Source organism: Chaetodon auriga, chromosome 11 (genome assembly GCF_051107435.1).
Source record: "Chaetodon auriga isolate fChaAug3 chromosome 11, fChaAug3.hap1, whole genome shotgun sequence".
Taxonomy (NCBI): Eukaryota; Metazoa; Chordata; class Actinopteri; order Chaetodontiformes; family Chaetodontidae; genus Chaetodon; species Chaetodon auriga.
In genome coordinates this window covers 26,130,386-26,152,389 of record NC_135084.1, presented here as the reverse complement: position 1 = coordinate 26,152,389, position 22,004 = coordinate 26,130,386, and the positions used below count along the sequence as shown (strand labels likewise).

The 22,004-nt window shown below is 46.3% G+C and overlaps 1 protein-coding gene across 3 annotated transcripts in view; it reads right to left on the bottom strand.

The window, feature by feature from the left end:
- The window catches only part of atrnl1a (attractin-like 1a), a 212,404-nt gene that overhangs the window by 66,571 nt on the left and 123,829 nt on the right, over positions 1–22,004 (bottom strand). For all 3 annotated transcript variants that reach the window (XR_013077819.1, XM_076743654.1, XM_076743655.1), the window contains one exon: positions 18,016–18,094. Coding sequence is in view for 2 of the 3 variants with exons in the window: in XM_076743654.1 (XP_076599769.1) it covers positions 18,016–18,094 (79 nt within the window). In the remaining variant the exon portion in view is untranslated. The remainder of the gene's footprint in view (positions 1–18,015; positions 18,095–22,004) is intronic.

Sequence of the window (22,004 nt, the reverse complement as noted above, 5' to 3'; positions counted from 1 at the left end):
TTTGATTGTAATAAAGCAGTTCTTCATTTGTGGTGTTGCTGCTTTACTTTAAGATTTGAGTTCTTTGAGGTTGGAAATGAAATCATAGTTTGTGAAAACATGAACTTTCTGATGTAAGGCTTCACCTGCATTCATTCTCTCTCTGTCAGTCCCTCCGCCTTCTCATTTTTCTTTGTCTTTCGTCCTCCTTAACGCCTCTTTATTAAACGTCTTGTAAAAAGTTTGACTAGTTGAACTTCAGAGAGAGAGGAAGGGCGATCAAGAGGAGGAGGAGCGTTGGTTTTAATGAAGACAACAAAGCTCGACGCATCATTAAGTCTCACATAATTAAAGAAAGAAGAAACTCAAGTGTTTGATTAAAAGAGCATTTGTCTGAAAACACCATCGAATACATCAACACACACGCATGGACACACACACACACACACACACACACACACACACACACACACACACACACACACACACACAAACAAACAGATTCACAAACATACCAATAAATCCACAAACACACAATATACAGAAAAATGCAGTCTCCTGTTTTTTGAGCTAATGATGCAAAAAAGCAACGGATGAACGCGGTTTAACTTGATCAGAACACACACACACACACACACACACACACACACACACACACACACACACACACACACACACACACACACACACACACACACACACACACACACAGGCCTGTGGGGGGTTAATGCCATCTCCGTTCGGCTGATTGTAGTGGCTTTTCGCCCCTGGAGACTTTTCCACTAGTCTGCACAGTTGCACTCTTTATCTGCTCTTCATCTCCACATGCAGGAAGAATCTCTCACACACACACACACACACACACACAGACAGAGGAAGAGATAAAAACACTAGAAGCATCTCTGAGTTTCAAACGTCCTTCAGGGCAGACGAGTGAAAAACAAAGATGGCATCTTCGTCGTTTACTCCTTGAAGTCCATCCACACTGCTGCTGTTTGTTTTCAGGGACGTTACACACAAAGAAAGTCGTCGATTGACGTGAACTTCATGTTAAAATGCGCCGGCTGCACTGGTGAGAGGGTGAAAAGCTGCAGATGTCACTCAGAGAAACTAAAACACGTTTTCTGGCCGCCGCTTCATCGCAGTCACTTAGTGAATTAACAGCAGCAACAGAAAAAACCTCATAGCAAATTCAACTGATTCAGTCACACAAACTGCATGTGACGCTTTAATAAATATCAAGATATTGCTGCAAAGTGAAGTTTACATCGAAACGCCAGTCCAGAAGCGGCTGTCGCTCAGGACATAGAGCGATGGTCCACCAATCAGGAGGCTGGTGGTTCGAACCCTGCGCCATCAGAGTGTGAATCCACATGAACGACGCTTTGGATACAATCTCTCAGATGACTAACTGTCACTGTAAGTGTAACTCACCAAAACTGACATTACTAGAATGTTCTGCCTTGACCTCAAGACAACGTTACTGATACAATCTCAGTCAGAGGGGCCAAAGGAGGGAAGTGATGAAGACAGAAAATCAAAGACAGAGAGGACAGGAGAAGGCAGCAAAGGTGTTCAAAGCTTTGCTGCTCAGAAAGACGGCTAATGAAGAGGCCTGAGAGTCTCAAGGTATAGACATCACAGGTAGGGGTGTGTGTGTGTGTGTGTGTGTGTGTGTGTGTGTGTGTGTGTGTGTGTTAATCTAGTCATCATTAAGTCCATCCGCTGCTCCCGTCTCAGTTATTCTAATTTCCCAGCATCTCCCCTCAAGCAGAGCAGGCAGATGGAAAACAGAGAGGTCTGAAGCGAAGGAGCTTCGGCTGCTCACCTGCGTCTCTCCTCTGCACAGCCGTAATTACCTTCTCAGGTAATCACAGAGAAACATCTATACGCTCACGGCCTGAACAAACCGGGGCTGCAGAGTCTGCAGGCAAAAACTGTATACTTCTTCTGAAAGTGCAGAATGGTTTTTATATTGATGAAGGCATGTTGTTTTAATCCTCCAGGCCCTGAAAGCTGTCGTCCACATGACCTGCAATGACACCACGCAACTGAAACCACAGACGACAGCGGCTCATCAGTCCATACTGAGCTGTTGATATTCACAACACGCTAATATGAACTGGAATGTACTGAGGACTCCCAGGGGGGCAGGGAAAGAGCTAAGACCAGATTTATATAAAAATTATACCAGAATATCAACAATGAGCCGAAACCAGCTTCACTACAAGCCAAGGTGTACAGCAGGTAAACACACAGCTGAAGGAAACAGTTGGAAAAGGAGGCGGACTGAAAGAAAACAGTGCAAACCTCCACGAACTGCCTCAATAACAAAACCACCACATGATTAGCTGTTTTCATGCTTTGACAGACATCAGAGACGATGACAAATTATCAAATCAGGTTAAAAGGAACAACAAAAAGAGATGAAAAACAAAAACAGTCATCTGAAGTGTGAAGTTTTTCAGTTTTACTTTCATCTACATCACATCTTTTAGTCCTTTTGCTTTAAATAAGAATCCAAAGCGTCTCAGCTCTCTATTAAAGCCCTCAGTGGAGTCTTTTTCCGCCATATTAAACCATTCACACATGTTCGATTAAGAACCATTAATTTGCCAAACTGCAGTCCCACTTAAACCATCAGAGGGTTTTTAAATCACGGCCAATTACCCTGCCACCACAGCACTCTGCCTACATTACTGAACCAATCACTCAGGCAGAGAGAGGCCGTCCCATTACAGCCGAGCGGGGGAGGAAGTGAGGACACCCGAATCCGACTCGTCCTGTTCAGCCAGAGTGGAAAACCTTCCCTGAACTTACCTCAGGGAAACCTTACGCAGGCAGCGACTGACGCTGTGGGTCAGAGGCCACAGGTCTGATATGAATGCTGACGTCACACCTCATCCACATGCTCAGCCAATGAGTCCACCCGTCCTCAAAGCTAAACGACTGGACAGGTCACACACAACACGACATGCAGTATACGACCGTCGGACAGCACCAGGGACAGGCGCACCGGACAGCCGCAGTTTGTGTAGATCCAGTCAAAACATAACGTTATCAGAATGACAGCCTGCCAACCAACGCTGGGCTGCCCAGCTAACAGAGGCTAACAGAGGGTGCTTCCATAGTGAATAGTTAAAGCGCCCACTGGCATCGTTAACATTGCATAATAAACACTGCTGCAGGGAAGTGAACCTTATTATTGATCAGCCATGTTTTCAAGTCCAACATCTGAAATGAGGATGAGTCAAGAGCAGCTTCAGCTCACTGTCCATTATAGCTCATCAAAACATGGAAGCTCCAGGAAAAGGACATTTCCTGATTGTCAAATACATGTCTGAAAATATAAAATACCTGCAAAATCATGATTGAATGCACAGCAGAGGAACTGGGTTTAGGTATGTTGGCCGGGGAAATAACTGTTCATCAGAGCAGCTGGCAGCGCGGTGAGTCTCAGACTAAACGTGATGTAAACTTTTCCTTCATGGTCCCATTTCTGAAAACTGTCAGAGCTGCAGAAGGATCTGCTGCTCTGTGCGCCTGCATATTCATACACTCTGCTGTTTTCTACCTGCCGTGTGGCCAAAGTTACACCTGACAGACGAATCGTAAAGTGCACTGGACGAGTGTGGACGGGAGCAAAGGAGGAGGAGGAGGAGGAGGAGGAGGAGGAGGAAGGAGAGATGCTGCACTCCACTCAGACAATCTCTAATTAGAGACAATAATTGTCTTGCCGGCAGTGGAGTCTCTCAGGGTATCTCATATTGTGTGTGTGTGTATGTGTGTGTGTGTGTGCGCGCACCTCTATGCATCAGGAGCTTGTTGCCAGGCTGCTGGTTGCCATAGATGCTGTTTGTGCTTTAAAGGTGATGAAGAGCATGACGTGATGACTCTCGTCCATTAAGTTCAGATTCAGTCCTCGGCCTCCTTCATCATCAGCATCACGAGGGAAGTCGTAGTAAATCAGCCTGACTGTGTCTTTCAACAGTAACTTGACGTTTAATCCACTTTTCTGAGTCCGTAAAGTACAGATTTGTTTTATTATGCTGACTATCAGTTCATTCTGACTGCAGTCTATGGTGTGAATTGCGATGGCAGCTCCAGATTAGATGATGTTCACTTCATCCTCAGCAAAAAAAAAAAAAAAAAAAAAATGAAAGCATGGTGAGACCCAGGAGGTGGAACGTCGTCCACTCCTCAGACGGCCGGAGGTTTGATCCCTCGGCCCTGCGGTCTACATGTCGAAGTGTGGTTGAACCGCCGCAGTATGTGAGGGTGCGTGTGAATGTCATGCAGGTGATGAACACCAGGGAATGAATGTGTGTGTGTGAATGAGTGAATGATGACTTCAAAAGAAGCCAAGAGCAGGCAGCAGAGAGCAGCTGTGTGCAGGCCTGAACTGTGTTCACACAGATACATGTGAGTGAAACATGAGTCACTGCGCTGAAAAATAAAAAGGGTGGACCAATGAAAACCCGCCTGAAACACGCCTGATGCTAAGCTGAGGCTGTCAGGATGTCACTCAGAGTTCAGCTTCAGGTATCACCTCCAGCTTAGCTTCAGTCTGAGCTGATGCATGTTTGTGTGTCATGAGGAGTGGGCGAGCTAATCAGCGAGAGTAACGCCTCACCTTCAGACCGAATCAGGACTGTTGGCCCTCTGTCACATGACCGCCCACACGCTCAAGACTTTCAATATTCTGACATTCAGTACCATTTCTTTCCTGCTTGTGTTTACCGAATAAACAGTTTATGACCAGACACACACACACACACACACACACACACACACACAGAGGGAAGGGGTTTAATGGAAGGCTTTTATGGATACTGAGGGTGAACAGACTGTGGATCAGATCTCTCCTTTGTCTGTGACTCCCAGCTGACAAAGCGTCACACTGTAACAGAGACACAGGCACAAACGGAGAGAGACGATTGGCCGGGGGCCCCGCAGACGGAGCCGCGGCTCACATGTTGAACTCTTAATAAGCAGCTGCTCTCAGAGTCCGCTCACCTGTGCATCCTGCTGCTGTGCGTGTCTGTTCGAGTGTGTGCACGTGAAGCGTCTCAAGGAGAACGTCTGTGTTTGCCTCAGACTACAAAGTGCTTTTAGTCACAAAGGAAGCGGAAAATGCAAATCTCTCTTCAGCTCTCGCAGACGGCCTGAGGAGGAAGCCTCGCCCACACGGACGGTGGACGGGCCGTAACGATGGAGAGGAACCAAACCTCATCCAGCAACTGACCGGGTCAGAAACAGAGTGCAGCCAATGTCATCACACTCACACTCTCACTCACACACACACACACACACACACACACACACACACACACACACTCACACACACACGGAGATGTCGTGTTCAGTGTCTTATTAAGCAGAGGGGTCTGATGAAGGATCGCTGTGACGCGCTGACAGGTGTCAGGGTTTGGTCTGTGGAGTCTTTGTCGGACAGATGTCTTTCTCGGTGCTGGACATGAATACACGCCGCTCTTCACCCACAGAGCTAACAAAGGATCATAAGTGAACTGGTTTTACATCCACGTCAACACAGAGGGACCTGCCATGCACGCGTGGACGAGCGGCTGCGTTTCAGACACTTTTATGGACCTTCTTCTGTTCTCCTGCATGTTTCTTGGTCATCCATCACAGCAGGGAAACAAGGTCAGGTTGTAATACTGCCGTCAGCACGTTGAACTGGTTGAAGCTACAGACTCGTCCCTGGAAAAATACAAAAACTTTTGACTCAAGGTCTCCAAACTGTGAGATTCGGTTGAAGGCTGAAGAAAAAGTAAGTGGGTAACACTTTTCATTTAAAATAATCATTTAAAAAAGCCCTTAATGCCGTCATTAATGACTATATATCAATTTCCAGTCTTTAAACGGTGAAGGAATTAATTAAACAGTAACCGGATTTAACTTTTATATCCAAATTAAAATCCCAGATAATTCATCTTTCCTCCTGCAGAGTCATCATTCTGAATGATTCGGGGGGAGACGTGAGAACGGTTAGTCTGATTCAGATCCTTAACATAACAAACAGTTCACACACACACACACACACACACACACACACACACACACACACACACACACACACACACACACACACACACACTCTTCCCTGAGTGTGTTATGCAAACCGCTCTCTCCACGGACGAACCTCATTATTGTTTTGTGTGTGAACAGTCTCTCATTTAATCCCCACAAGCAATTTGGCTTCGGCTCGTTCTAAAACAACAGAGTTCCTGATATTCAGCCTGATATTTGTTCAGGTGTCTGAAATGAAATTCGGCTCAGCTGAGATTCAGTTCAGTCTGCTTCCTGAACGAATCCACGGCTGGACTGAGATTGTTCTGCACTCAGAGGCACGTTTGGCTTGTTGCATTAGATGTTTGGAGAACGTTCATTAGAACTTCACATGTAAATGAAGGTCCATCACATTGAAGCCCTCAGCCCATCAGGCAGGTACGTGTCTGTGTTTAACAGCGTGCTAGAGGCTTAAAAAAGGCATTTACACTGTCAGTGTCCAGACCTGCCACCTAAACACAGCTCAGGCTGATCAGGTAAAGCATTAAAAAATGTCTTTGTACTGTTTTCAGTTGAATGTATGTCAGAGAGCACATTCTGTTTTGTCTTACACAGCGACTTGATTCAATGACTTCCTGGAATCTTCACAGTTAACATCATGGTAAAACAAAGTGATGCAGAACTATTTTTACTCCAGTAAGTGCTGATTTTCAAAGCCCTCATCTTCAGGTGTCAAACGCTGACACAAGCTGACTCCCTCATCTCATGTGTTAACCGTTTTTTCCTGCACATGGTCAAATAAAGATTGGTGCTAAATGTGTCGTTGGATCACATCTGTGCCTTGTGACACAGATGTGTGGAGTTTTTAGAAGATGAACCTCGAGTCTGTATTGTGGTTAATATCTGATTTACCAAAGAAGCAAAAATCAAAGTGAAGTCAAACTCTTCTGACAATGCTTTGAATCTGGAATCAAACTTTCCCAGTAACCACAGATTCAGGCAGTCACGGGGCCCACCTGCAGTAAGTCTACATCATCTTAAAAAGCAGCTCGTACGTTTAGAAGGTAAACACTGCAGCTCTCATCCACAGCCTACATTCAAAGTTCTGCAGAAGCACCACAGTCTGTGTGTACCTCCAGTTTATGAAAAGCTCCTTAGAGCAGGATTAGGATCATCATTGTCCACTGGCTTATGATAGGACAAGGATTATCTTAGTACAAAGATATGTTTAGCAACACATCCCAGAACTCCCACACCCACACCGGCCCTGTATGCAGGGATGGAGCTTAAAGATTGTGGGCTCTACCGCACTGACAGCATCTACACAATTTAAATCCCAAACACTCCTCAGTGCTTTAGCTTTGATCCGCGCAAGATTTTCTCCATGTGGAGCACAATGTCAGCTATGATGACACAATTATATGATGATACCAAGCTAAGAGATGATCCACAGCACGACGGGTGCCGCTGTGCTCCTGTGTTCCCGAAACTCAGCTGTTTTATCGGGCTACACCTCCTGACGTGGGGTGCAGAAGGTGAACCTGGCTCTTCATGTCCTGTTCTTCATGCAGCCATCATCCATCCTGACTGAGTGGAAAAAACACCACCTCTGAGAGTAACTCAGGCTATGTTTGTTTGTTTGTTTATTAGCATTGGCAGGAATAGGAGCACAACATGAACAGGTTTTAAAGACGACAGGGCTGCTCATAATCAGGGTCGGTTTATATTTGGGCCCGTATGGTAACAGTCGAAACCATGCGGGTGCTGCAAAGTGTTTGCTGTGGTTTTGGTGTTTTCTCTTCTTGTTCCCACAGTTAAACATTTGAGCTTCGCTGTGCAGAATGGATGATGTTTCCACATCAATCTACTGAGAGTGGAAAGTTTCCGTGTGTGCTCACTGAAAATCCAGGTTTAAAGACGAGGGCCGAAAGAGTTTGGAAGCCAACCCTGGTCCAATATTCAACGTGCACTATGTGGACACTTGGAGCCTCCAACACACAAACACTGAGGACAGACCTTCATTAAGGACCATAATCATGGTTTTATGATGAGGGACACGTAGATGGAATTTTAGAAAATGAAATAAAATGATTGTGGAAAAACCTTCAGCAACACATTAGCAGTCATGGGACAGAGTCTGACATACGTCTCAGAACATGTCTGGAGGGGATGTTTAATATTTATACATTTCATATTCATGTATTTAATATTACACTTCATGAGCGAGGAGGGGTCCAAAACTTGAACTGATATTTTTCACACAAACATGATCAAACTACTAAGATACGATAAGACCTCATTGATCCCACAGCAGGGAAATGAAGCTGATAGAGCCAGCAAGTCTTAAAACAGCAAAAACGGCAAAAACAGCAAAACAGCAAAAACAGCAGCAATTAAGACAAACTTTATCTACATAATTAGTGTCATAAATTAAACGTGAATTAGAATTACGGTTGGTTGAATAACTGGTTTGACAGACTGAACCTTTGTATCAGACTCAAAATGGAGAAGAAACGGAGGGATGATGATTTCTTTAAAAAAAAAAAAAGATGAGCTAACACAACTAACACGAAGACTGATTTACGCTAAGATCAGCCGTTCAGACTGAAAGCAGTCAGCTTGGAGTCTATCTGCATTGTATGACATAAATTAATCAGGATCAAACAGCTGCAAGGTCACAGCAAAGCTCAACATCATGACACAGTTTGAGAAACAGCCACAGAGAGCGGAGCGGGGGCAGCTCCCGAGGACGCGGGACACGAAGCTGCTCCCAAAAGTTATGACCAGCAATCGTTTAACACCTCCTCTGACCTCGCAGTAAAGACCGTCCAACTTTAGCCCCTTTCCCAGAAACATGACATGTCTGGTATCAGTGGGTTCACTGCGATCGGGATTCATGACCACTGGGATCACTGGGTGAAAAGCCAAGCCCGAACGGCCTTCATCATCATTTCAGAGGGTTAAACGAGGGCCAAGGAAACCAAGAACTGAGGAGAACACTCCGGTTTACACCGTGGTGATCAGTGAGGAAGAAAATATAAGCTTTGGTCCATTTTCCACTTTCACATGGTTAAACTATGGTAGAAATATGCCTCCCAGTAGGCTCCAGTTTGAACCACTCTGGGCTTCACATTAAGACTGACTTGCAGACTGAATACATTGAAATTGTGCATCACACAGACAAGCACTTACTGGAAAACTGCTTCTGTTTCTTCTAGTTTCTGCAGATGAAACAAAACTAAGATGGTATTTTTTAGCTTTGTTTTATACTGATAACTACTTAAACATGAAGCAATTAATAATCTCTTAAGCATGACACTTCACACAAAGCGCATTTAACCGCAGTGAAACTATCACAGCCAGGGCAGACATGTGGTGAGACTGAAGCACATGTCATAGATTATTATTACTTGTGTAAATGTGGTGTGTGCGCTACCTTAGTGAGCACCATAATAACCCCTACAGATTCATGTGTGCAGTTAGTGGCTCAATTATCTGTTAAAAAAAAAAGTTTATTAGAGACATGGATGAGCAGAGGAACAAGGCTGCTCATGTGCAGAGCTCAAAATCCTGCCCTACACCTCTGACTCTAAATCAATCGCCTGCTCGTGGACATGCAAGACACACACGGACAAACAAAGCGCCGGTGGAGCAGAGGTCCAGGAGTCAAGCCGCTGGTTCAGGTGTGACGTTATTAAGAAAAGCCAGACCACCCATTCCCCCCTCGAGCCAACGCCGGCCATCAGTCACAATGACAACCGCGAGCACATTTCTAGGATGGCAGCAGAGACAAAGACAGCAAAGCAGAGCGGGACGCTGAGGGGAGTGAGAGTGGAGGGAGGGAGATATATTATCACAGACGGCTGGCCTGCGGCGCTTCCCGGTAAAAATCCTAAACGGAACAGACAGACAAACACAACCGTATAAAACCATCTCAACCACCATATGGCTCGGGGGAGATGTCCTTGCTGTGTCCCTCACAAAACTCCCCCCCTCCCTCTGTGTCTCCTCAGTCCTCCCTCCACAACCACAGCCCTCCTGTCTCCCTTGTTTCGGTGCTTTTGAAGTCTGCTGGTGGCGGCGTGCTGCTGCTGAACGCCTCCCTGAACCTGCAGGCTCATCTGGATCTGTGATGGAGGCAGAGGTCACCTGGGCTGCGCTGACAGCAGCGAAGCATCATTAACATTTAAACATGTTTGATGTCTTTAAAGTTCTCAACGCGAGGGTACACAGAGCCTGATCCACTGAGGAGACCGTGTTCAAGGTTCGTCACACACAATACTGTAAACATTAACTCCATGTGATGTCTGTGAATACCGTGACCATCACCGCGCTCCACTCAACGCAGGCTCACCTTCATTTTTACTATCAGTGCACATTCAGCTCTAAGCATTGGTTAACCAACCATCACACCCAGGCAGACTACACGTTTAAGCCCCAGCTCCTGTGAAACAGTAAAAACTCTCTCTCTCTGCCAACCTGCATATTTTACTTATGCACAAACATCAAATACTCCAAACTAGTTAGCTAATGCTAGCTAGCAGTCTGCGTCCCTACAGTCACACGTATGTACAAATTTATAGCAAATCGAATGTATTTAATCCTGCAGGATCTAGTAAAAGAAAAGCTGATGGAGAGAATTCAAGAAGAAGGCAAAGAGAAATATTACTGTTGATGTGACGGAGCAGAAATGTGAAAACGACATGTTGAAGCTACATCCTGTGTGCTTGTACAGTGACTCGTCTCTGAGGTCAGAGGTCAAAGCTCAGGCGGCATGGTGGCTTTCTGCAGTGTGTGTCTGTGTGTGTGTGTGTGTGTGTGTGTGTATGTGTGTGTGTGTGTGTGTGTGTGTGTGTGTGTTCCCTTTGACTGTCTGCACAGCAGCCATCCACACACACCCAGCCACGCTTGGCCACATTAAACCTCTTCTACTAATCTGCCACCTCGGTTAATGCCAGCTGAATAAGGGACACACAAAGAGGAATACCTACTGTACAGCATCCACACACACACACACACACACACACACACACACACATACACACACACACACACACAGAGACGCACAAAAACACACACACACAGACGCACAAAAACACACAAACACACAAACACACACACACACACACACACACACACACACACTGTGTGCTTTGGCATTCACTGGTCCAGACATGCTAATCTCTCCAGCTGCAGATTGGAGTGTGTGGCAGCCAAGGGCCGAGCAGTCAGAGCACAGCATCCCCTCTGCAGGACGCAGGAAGTCCACCACGAACGCGTTTATTAGGAAAGGAAAGAAAAGACAAGGCTGCTGAAGCAGTGCCATCTCACTGTGAGCTCTGTTATTTCAACTGCTGTTTGTTTTCATCTATGTCCAATATTGCCTCTTTGCTGTCTTAATAAATGACTTTTGGTTCAATAACTCCATAAGTTTGACTCAATCTTTCATTCAAATTAACTTAAGCACCTTTACTCATCATCCAGCAGCTGAAATTAGACTGTAAGAGACCTCGGGAAACCATTTACAGCAGCATAATTAGCTCCACGAGCCGGCTTATTGGATGCAGCGCAGCGCTGACAAGTCCTAAACAAACAAAACAGCCTTAAAACTTAAATTTTAATCAAGCTCTCTTCATTATACTGCAAATTCTCAGCCTCCTGTAATTCAGAGCGAGCATCTCCGAGTGTAATTCCTTAATGAGTGTGGGGGGAAAATGACACAGTGTGTTAATTGCCTCATGCAAGAGGAGTGCAAACATCTAATTTAAGAAAATGGATGTGTGTGTGTGTGTGTGTGTGCGTGTGTGTGTGTGTGCGTGTGTGTGCGCTGTGACGGCCGTGAAGGCAGCAGAGGTCAGGAGGAGCTGTCAGCTAACAGCCAAACTCTTACAAATCAGAGTAATCTGCTCAGAGTCCGTCTGAGCCGGCAGGACGGCGAGGCCGAAGCTGGCCGCGCCGCAAAGTTTCCACGACAATTTATCGAGCAGGAATTGAGGCAACATCTGTCTGTGATGAGTTTTAAAAACACTCTGACAGCAGATGAAACAGAGTTTCACAGAGAGGCAGATGGACGGGACGTGTTCGCCGTCAGCGAGGCGGCCAATAAAAAGAGCGCCGGCTTATTCTGAAGTGACGCTCGAGCTCGCTTTATTTGTAAATTCAGCCTTTTTTTGTGCAACATTCCTGTTTTTATCTGTTTCTTCTGCTCATCTGATGAACTTCTGACTCGACTTGAGCGTGTTATACTTCATGTTCCTCTCAGGACACATTAAACGGCTGATTTTGTTGTTTCTACATATCTACATATTTTTGACTGCGTGGAATTACCAGTAATGACATTTCCTCTGACCTCCACTGGTTTAACTTCTGAGCTCGCTGCAGTGGAGTGTACTGAAAGGGGTGTGTCGTGCACTGTGACATCACTGGTGGGTGTGGTTACAGGTGAGACAATGACCTTCTGACCACGTCCATCCACAGTGAGGCCACAGGTGGAACAGACACGACGCTTTTCATAGTGTCGCTATGTTATTCTGGGGTGTTATACGGTGGCCTGTGAGGTCACAACAGCCAGGCACACACATCAGGGACATATGATCCAAATCCAGAAACACGGCAGCTAAAGCGACACCTGTGAATGAGTGTGGAGATATTAGACGTGCAGCCAGTGGAGGTCTACAGACAAACAGGTTTCTACAACAAGCTCTTGGTTTTAATTAGTGATCTGATACGACAGATTCAAGGTAGGCCCGAGGAGAACGATGAAAAATGGATCTGAGAGAGTCAGCGGGGAGGAGAGGACCTCAATGTTGTCCTTCTGGCTGTCTTCCTCGCTTTTCGTTTGTCTTTTGACTTATTTATCCACCCGAGAGTCGATATTAGCGGTGGTGGATTTCAATATACAACCCCACCACACACACACACACACACACACACACACACACACACACACACACACACACACACATGCACACACACACACACACACACACGCACACATGCACACATGCACACACACACACACATGCACACACACACACATGCACACACACACACACGCACGCACACGCACACACACACACACGCACACACACGCACACACGCGCACACACACGCGCACACACGCAGAGTCTTCAGGGGCAACCCTATTAGGGAAAACCAGAGACGTCCTGCGCAGCCTGTCTCTGCGCATCAGCATTAGAATTTCAAAGTAGCTTTTGATTGTTTGATCTCGAATCCAAAAATGATTGTTAGTTCTAAAAAGGGGCGTGAGGAAAAAGCAATTAACATAAAGCCGTGCTTCTATTAATACCCGCTCTCTCTGTAGTCTGTGGCTGGTTGTGATCCATAATTAACAGTGAAGAGATCCCATTTTCACCTTCTGCTGTGGTTCCCCACTGGACCAGCTCCCCGGAGAGCAGAGAGGAGCGAACAGATGATGCACTTCACACTGCAGGAGAAGCACAAGTGCTACTTTATTCGCTAATATTACAACCTGACAGGACAGACACCGGCAGTTATTTTGGAATATGATGTGTCAGCACAAAGCTCGTTTTCATTTGTGAGGCGTCTGCGAGCGTTGAACAGGTGGATCGTGTCGTTCAGCCGAGCTGCGGGTGACAGAAGCTTTGTATTAAGACATTTTGCTCTTTAGCTGTGAAACAAAGCACCTGTCAGCGTGATCTCACCTTCATGCTTTAAACTGTAGTTCTGTCAGCCTTTGAAGCAGCACTCATTTATTTTCATTTATTTTGTGTCCTTCTCACCAAACAGGAGCATTTAGATGATTCTGTAGAAACCAGGATTACGTCCAACGGCAAAGTTTTTAAAACTCCAGGATGAACACGATCCCTCGGACACCTGGGCGGTTATTTATGCTTGTTCCCGGGTCGGAAAAGAAGTTTTGCTGCTGAAGTTTCTGCCTCAACTAACACCAACACTCACTGGCTGCTGATTGGATGGGGCAAATTAATTCCTCCTCCGACCAGAGCACGGTTCACACAGACACAACATCAGATTAAATGATGATCTAAAACTGATCTCCAGGATTGTACTGAGGTCAGCCCATGTCGCTCATGAAACCAGGGACAAAATGACTGCGGAGCCTCTCCATCGCTGGCAGAAACATCTGAGCAAAATCCAAAGATAACACCGAGTGTGAGTGAGTTCAGCTAGCGAGCTAGCTTCACCTGCTAACGAACTACGTCAAACAGAAGCTGCCTATGAGGGTAATAAATGGAAAAACATGTTTGTATGAGTTTTTTCTGTTTTATTGACATACTTTTTTCATATTAACGTACCCAGCTGTGCTGTGATATCACAGCACTGTGGAACTAGTTTAATGTGAGAAACCTTTTCATAACAGAGGCAAAAACAAACAATACAATCTCTATTTGCAGCAAAAGAATCTCCTTAATCTCACACAAGCTGATCAGTAATAACTGCTCCTGTATATTACAATAACAATATCCATATATTAGGTAAATATGACTGTATTGACCGTCTCTCCCGCGAACCCCTGAAGCACCTGACAACTGCAGTTTATCTCCATAATAATCAGCCGAGAACTGTGCACCAACACGGCGAGATGATGAAAACACAGCACTCAGCTCATTGATTAGCATTGTTAATTTCTCGCTCGGTGGTGCAGGGTGAGCGAGGCTGCGGCCCGCTGAAGGGACGGGGGTCTGCACAGCTCGATGGGACGGGTGACGAGTTACAAGGAAGCCGTAAAGGGAGGAAATAAAAGGCTTTTTATCTCTGTATGGGTCTCTGGCTGTGTCTGACTGTGTGTGTCTGCAGTGGTAAATAGAGCTCTGTGTAAACTAGAAGCTTCGGGTGCTTCATCCTCTAACAGCAAACAACCACTACGAGACACAATGTCAAGACACCCGTCCAGACTTTCCAAAGATGTACATAAAACAGATTAATTTAATAATGTCTGATATGGTTTTTCCTTAAAAAAAAAAAACTGTTCAATTATCCTGTTAAAACCTTCAAAATGACATCCACTCCTTCCCCCTCATTCAGCTGTTGGAGTCCATTCTCAGTGTTTGTGCACTGGACGCTTCAAGTGTCCACGTCACACCTTTCGTGCCCCCCCTCTGCACATGATCCACGGCGGGTTTATCTGGCTGTGAGGTGGTGCATTCAGCCCAGTGAAAAGGCAAGGTGTAGCTCAGGTTTTCATCAACAATGTGGCCCAGATAGCAGGAAATTGCCACTGATGACAAGCTACCAACCTGTGGTTTTGTACAATTACACCAACTGAGACAAAGAAAGTGGCCTTTTGTCACAGAAAGCTGTAATCTCACTGCTCATAGAAAGGTCAGCACCAAACAAGGCGAGAGTAGAGCCGGATTGACCTTTCAGTGCAGTATCGAGGTAGAAAATCCAAGTGCCGCTAAGTCGGTTTAGCATCTTCACTCTCTCCATCATACAACAAGCTGCTGCTTATACAGAAGGCCTGAGAAGTTTTGGTGGCAGTAAAACGACCTCTGCTCGAAAACACGCTCTGCTGTCACGACCACACGGGGCCACTGATCAGGAGCATGGAGACATACGCTGTTTTAGGTGTTCGAGCACAAGGTCAACAGCTGACGGACCGGTGAAGGTTTCCATCCAAACCTTCTGCAAATCAAAACCGACCTTCAATAAAAAAGGCAAAAATCTTCCATGAACTACGATTATGCCTTTATTAACAGGTGGTTCATTGAGATGAGCAGTAGGTGGCGCCAATTCTCCAGCTGGTAAACCAAAATACCACCACAGAAGAAGAAAAGAGGCAAAAACGACTTCAAGTGAGCCGAAGCACTTTTTTACCAAACTGATGAATTTTTAACTTTGCTGTTTCCTTCAACTTTTCCAACACGAAAAGCATAAATATGCATAAAAATATGTTAAATGTTATGTTAAAAACAGCTGGTGAGTTTTCCTGATGAGGACGGGCTCCACGTCCGACAGCGTCACTGCAGCCGTTTCCTTTCCCTCCCCTCCTCCTCCTTGTCCATCTTGTTGTTTAACGAGCAGAAACTAATCCTGTTCGTAGCGAAGGTCGAGTGAATGGAAACATTAATATAAGACGTAGTGATATCAGACGTGAACTCTGATATTTTGATCATTTATCTGCTTGTTGCCTGCAGCGGGCAGCGTTTCAGGGCTTCTCGGCTCGTTAGCATGGTTTGCGTTGCGGCTCGCTCGCTGAGAGGTGGCAGTTTTAGGGAAGTTAAAAGAACAAATCCAGAAAGGGTTTCCTGTTAATCTGACGACAGACTGGTGAAGAAAATGAATTAAGTAGATTTGTGAAATGTCATGGTCTCCCTCTAAGGTTGGCTGAGTGCCATTACTCAGTGAAATCTATTAAATGTTTTCTCTCTTTTCTTTATTCGGACACTGCGTGAGCTGCCTTGAGGTGAAAGATCACACTTCGAGGGCACTCCATTTCCTTCCTCTGTGCCATTCTACATGAATTAATTATGTGAGGGAAAAAGTAACCGGTTTCATTTCCAATAGGACATCAACCGGAGCTGATGAGGGGGAAGAAAGGGAAGTTTAATCGTCAGATTTCCTGCAGTGAGGATTTCTCCTCCAAGGCAGAGCTTTCCATTTATTAGACCCTGTGTTTTCTAAAGGCAGAGATGGTGAGAAATGAAGGAGGGAGAGACTGACAGCAAGACAGAGAGCTGGAGAAACAGCAGGAAGTGGTGTAAATAAACCAGCAGTGCAGTAAATGCAGCATTGCGGTTCTGCTGCGATACGAGACCGGCTCTCATAAATAATGTAGGCGAGCGTCGGCCGGCCGGCCAGCAGCTGGTGCTCTGCTCCTCACACAGGGGAGAACAAGGCTAAACAAACCCCCTGCTGCTCCGGTCACAGGTGGTTAACACACAAAGTGCAGGTTAACAGTCATCACGCTGCACGCACGAACACCCAGAACTTCAGAAGAACAGGAGCCCTAAAAACTCGCCATTTCACCCGGAGGAGGTAGCAGAGATTCTGTCAATCCATCCATTATTCTCCCAAACATAATCAAGAAATATGTCTCCTGATTTTGGTTAGAAAAGGCAGAAATTAGTCATAAAAACTGTGTTAAGCTGAAGTTAAGAATTATCTGCAGAGCCTGCAGTTTTACAGCAAACACAGGGATGCGTGGGAAAATACAATCCAGATAAAAGCCAGTCGAGAGCAATCTGACATCTGCAATCTGAACAGTATTCAGCAGAAATATGTAAAACTTCTCTTTTCCTTGATTTTGTCTTTTTTTTTAATCCACACCAGACAGTAAACACAAGTCACAGCCAGAAAAACGTGACATTAACTCTGTCACTGAGCGTAGTCACACGACAGCAGCAGCGTTTTCGGCATGAGGTCAGAACAGCAGCGGTGGCGGGGGGGGCAGAAACCAACAAGTGTGTTTAAGCACTAGTGTTCCCTGTGGAACGTGTGAGGATTACACCAATAAAAACAGGCTATTATCATCGCTGCTCATAAGCAACACTGATTCCTCCCCGATGACTCAACACAAAGAAAACGCACAAAAACATTAAAGAGTGAGACCGAAGAGGCCCGAGCCAAGGCAAGCTGTGTGTGTGTGTGTGTGTGTGTGTGTGTGTGTGTGCGTGTGTGTGTGTGTGCGTGCATGCGTGGGGTCGGGAGTAGATATGAAATGAGGCGGCATCTGTTGAGGATTTAAGTGATATATCACTCCATTCCACTTCGTTTAGCATCACTTCGTCTGAGTTAATTGGTTCATGAGGAGCACTAATTAAGGGGGATGGCCTTGTTTATCGTCATGGCGACGCTCGTTAAGTGGAGATGATTTTTTTCTTTCAGGACTGGTGACATTAACCCACCCTTCACAACTGTGGGTGAGGGGGTGCGTCAGGGTTTATGGACTTCAGCCTTCGATGTGACAGCTCGTATGTACAGCAGAGTGAAGCGCGGACACACACACACACACACACACACACACACACACACACACACACAGTAGAAGATGAGGTGTCCTACCTCTCTGCGTCGGGAGGCCCAGCAGGTCTGTTTGATTTTCCAAACCACAGCAGCGACCAGTAACAGAGACAGGAAGCAGCTGGAGAGAGGACAGGGACACAATCAATCAATCAATCAATCAATCAATCAATCGATCGATCAATCAATCAATCAATCAGAAATCAACGATTCCTCAGCAACCACAGGGACGAGTGACGCAGCCTATTTTTCAGCCTCCACAGCTGAAAAATGGAGGCAAAGTGCTGAAAACTGCAGTTCCTCTAATGGCCACTTGAGGCTGGAACCAAAGCGAGCAAATCCCCATAGACCCCCATATTAAAGCTTTACAGCAGAGATAAACATGTTGAAGCCTGGTACTAAAAATGGTTTTGGTCTCTATAGTTAATTCACAGCAACTTGGGGTTCAATGTCTGGCTCAGGGACACGTCTGCACACGGACAGGAGGAGGCGGGGACGGAACTGCCAACCCCGGGATCAAGAGACGACCACGGCAGCCTTTCTAACCCGACACGTGGAAGGACTCGCTAACGAGAGGAAAGAAAACAGATTAGTTAGTGTTGAAACTCAAATCTGTGTTTTTCAGTCACGCCTGTTTTCACATTCGTAACACTGAAACTCTGGAGCTCGTCGGTGACGCGTGAGGAGCTTCACAACAACAGGCTGCTGGAGATCCACAGCGAGGCCTGAAGGACCGTTTTTATCAGCGCTGCAGTCCTGTAACATGTCTGCGTACTCGGTCTGGGTTCAGAGGCAGCGTGTGGGTGAGCTGACAATCATCTGACAGCTTTAAACTAATCAAACTGTACTTTTCCTCCTGTACCTTTATTCCCAGCGGACAAAGAGTCCAAATCTGAGCAGAATGAGGTGCTGGCTGCCAACATATTACCTCCATGGAAACTTGTCCTGACACCTGTGTCGACTCACGGGAGGAAACTCACTCTGAATACGCTGAATTCAGCCGCACAGCAGGGTGTTAGTGGAGGTGGTGCGTGAATACACACACTGTACAAAAACGCAGCAGTGCTCGACTTATCGGCCACGTGTGTGATAAATCTGAGAGGTGAAGATAAGAAAGAAGAGATGAGAAACATTTCTGCTGCACAAACAGGTCTCTGCTGTTGGCCTGGAAAACACTGGACACTAAGTGGACTGGAAACTAAGAACCGCTCTCCACTTCCAGACACGTTCAACCTTTTAAGAGGGCGCAGGTCCAAAAGGTCGTGAGCTGCTGCTTCTCACTTCATCTGGGTGGAGATTTTACGTTTAACCACATGTTGCAGCTGCACTTATGAAAGCCGAGTCCAATTACAACCAGTGGAAGCTGCTGTCATCCACAAGGACAACATGAAATCTTAATAACATGTTTTCATGATCGCAGTGGCCTTCATGGTCGTGCTTTTGAAGTTTTGCTTCTGTACATCTTTAAGCCATTATGCAATTATTGGGCAATTTCTGCAAATCTTATATCTCCACTGAGAGGACGCCATCTGCAGATAACGTCCTCTCAGCAACAGTGTGTCTCATGCTAGGAGAAGTCTTTGTAGTCGTCCTCAAAAAACACCTTCAAGTGCAAAAAGGAAAAAAAAAAAAATCACACAACCACAATACAACCATGGAGAAGCATGGTCACGCTCATTTACTGCCCTCAAGCTCTGCTTTCTGGAGAGCAAAGACGACAAAGGAGAGAAATTCTCGGGACGTTTGTGGCGAGATACAAAACCGCGGTGACCACAGGAAGCTGGGGATTTTAGGACAGCAAAGGGCAGCGAGAGGTCAACGGGCGACATGATGCTCGCTAACAAAGAACAGGGTTTCATGTGCACATACACACACATACACACACGCACACACACACAGCCTCAGCGTTGGATGTCTGCAGGGCAAAGTTATCTGGCCAAACACAAAGCTCCTCTCTCAACCAGAACTTCTGACAAGAGCTCGAAACAAGCGCACCCATAGACTTAACAACAGGAAGTCCCTGAGAAACTGCTGAGGCCAGCAGCTCTGAAACAATCCTCCTCTTCATCCGTCTGTGTGTGAGTGTGTGTGTGTCCTCCTGTGTCTCTGAGGATGACAGCTTTGCAAAGGGTATTAGCGCCGTAATGAGCGTGACATTTTCAGACCCGCCTGCTGAAGAGGCCGCAGTCACGGCCTCTTCGGTCCACAGCCGACCTCTGAGCTGCATTCAGACACACGGCGACCAGGAAAGCCCCTCTGGTGACGAGGACAAGATGCTCTTTGCTGCTGCCGGATGAAAACCTTCTGGTTGCAAGACTCCAACTGCTGAGTTGTTCAAGAGGACGTGAAAGGTTTTTGACAGCTTCACAGAGATGATTGGACCAGACATGGCTTTACCAGGACTCACCGTGAGGTCGTCCTTTTAACTGTAACAGAGTGCTTCTTTAGACTCAAACCAGATTGTTTGTTTCTGGTTTTGAAGACTCAGAGAAATGATGTCAGATCAGGAAAGGCTTCTGTTTGTGTTTGTGGACAAACGCTTTAATCAGGACGCCTTGTTGGGCAGCCGAACGCCGTCTGTGTATGAAGCTGATCTGTATTTCACTGCTGCTCTCAAACTCGGCTGTGCCGTCTGCTGGAAGTCACTTTGCGATGCGATTTATGGCGTCGGTACGCGGTCTACAAATAAATATATTTTCTGCCTTCTCGAGCGATTACCCCATTCAAATGTTCACAGGCTCAACAGGCCGGACATCAGACACGCCAGGACCCCCGCTGCACTGAACATTACCCAGAACAATTACAGCAAAGACAAATACACTCTGTAACTCCCCCACAATGATTTTCCATCATCCAAACGCACCTTCTAAAAACCCTCCTCTGGCTGGGATTCAAATCCAATCAGGCCCAAGATTCCCCGTTCAGCCTGTATTAGCTCAGCTCCCCATTAATGGGCCACAGGGCCGAGCTTAGCCATCTAACCAATGGAGCGCAGTGGCTAATTGTCGCTATTACCAAGGCATTAGGGAGAAGGAAAAGGGGGGAGGAGGGGGAGAGGAGGGGAGGCTGGGAGTGTCCTGTGGGTTTGTTAACACTCCACTGAGCCTCTTGATTGGTTTAGGTTTAGACTGTTCAGCCACAGGTAATAGCAATTGAACTGATTAAACAACCAAGGATTGTGGGTAAGAATGAGTCTGTGCACCTGACCCACACACACACACACACACACACACACACACACACACACACACACCCACACCCACACACACACACCCACGCGCACACACACACACACACACACACACACACACACACACACACACACACACACACACACACACTCATTTGCTGCATACTTAGCCGAACCATCACCATCACCTCTACCTGCCTTATCCTAACCTTAACTTAAACTTAACCTTAAGCCAAGACTTCACTCTAAAATGTAATCATTTACATCACGGGCTCCTGCATTTTGTCCCCACAATGTGACCGTACAAACAGATTTATGTCCCCACAACGTGAGTAATACATGGCACACACACACGCGCACATGCAGGGGAGCAGAGTGAAACATCTGAACCCCAGCGGGCAGAGAGGAAAATCAATAAGCTATTCGTTGAACATGAGCCGCAGATAGAACACAATCGGAAACAGCTCTCCATCTGCACAAGCAGCAAATCAGCTCTGGGAGCAGAGACGGGTCTCCAGTGCTGCGGGTCCAAACCTTCATCTGTCAGGAGCTGCGTCTTCCTCTAACTCCTTTTTTCACTTTTTACTGGATTTCTTATTTAAGCAGATGAAAAGCACTGAATCGAGTGACCTGAAGCCTGAGAACCAGACGGACGCCTCACACGACATCCTAACGAACGGCTGCTCCCTGAAAATGGACCATTCAGAGTTTCAGTTGGGAAGCCCTCAATCGATTTCACATCGTCGATAAAAGTGTCTCATTGTCCACAGACCAACACAGGACGGCTCACAGGTCACAGGTCAACCTGAGGTTCAGAGCGTCCTGCGATGGGACGCAGGAG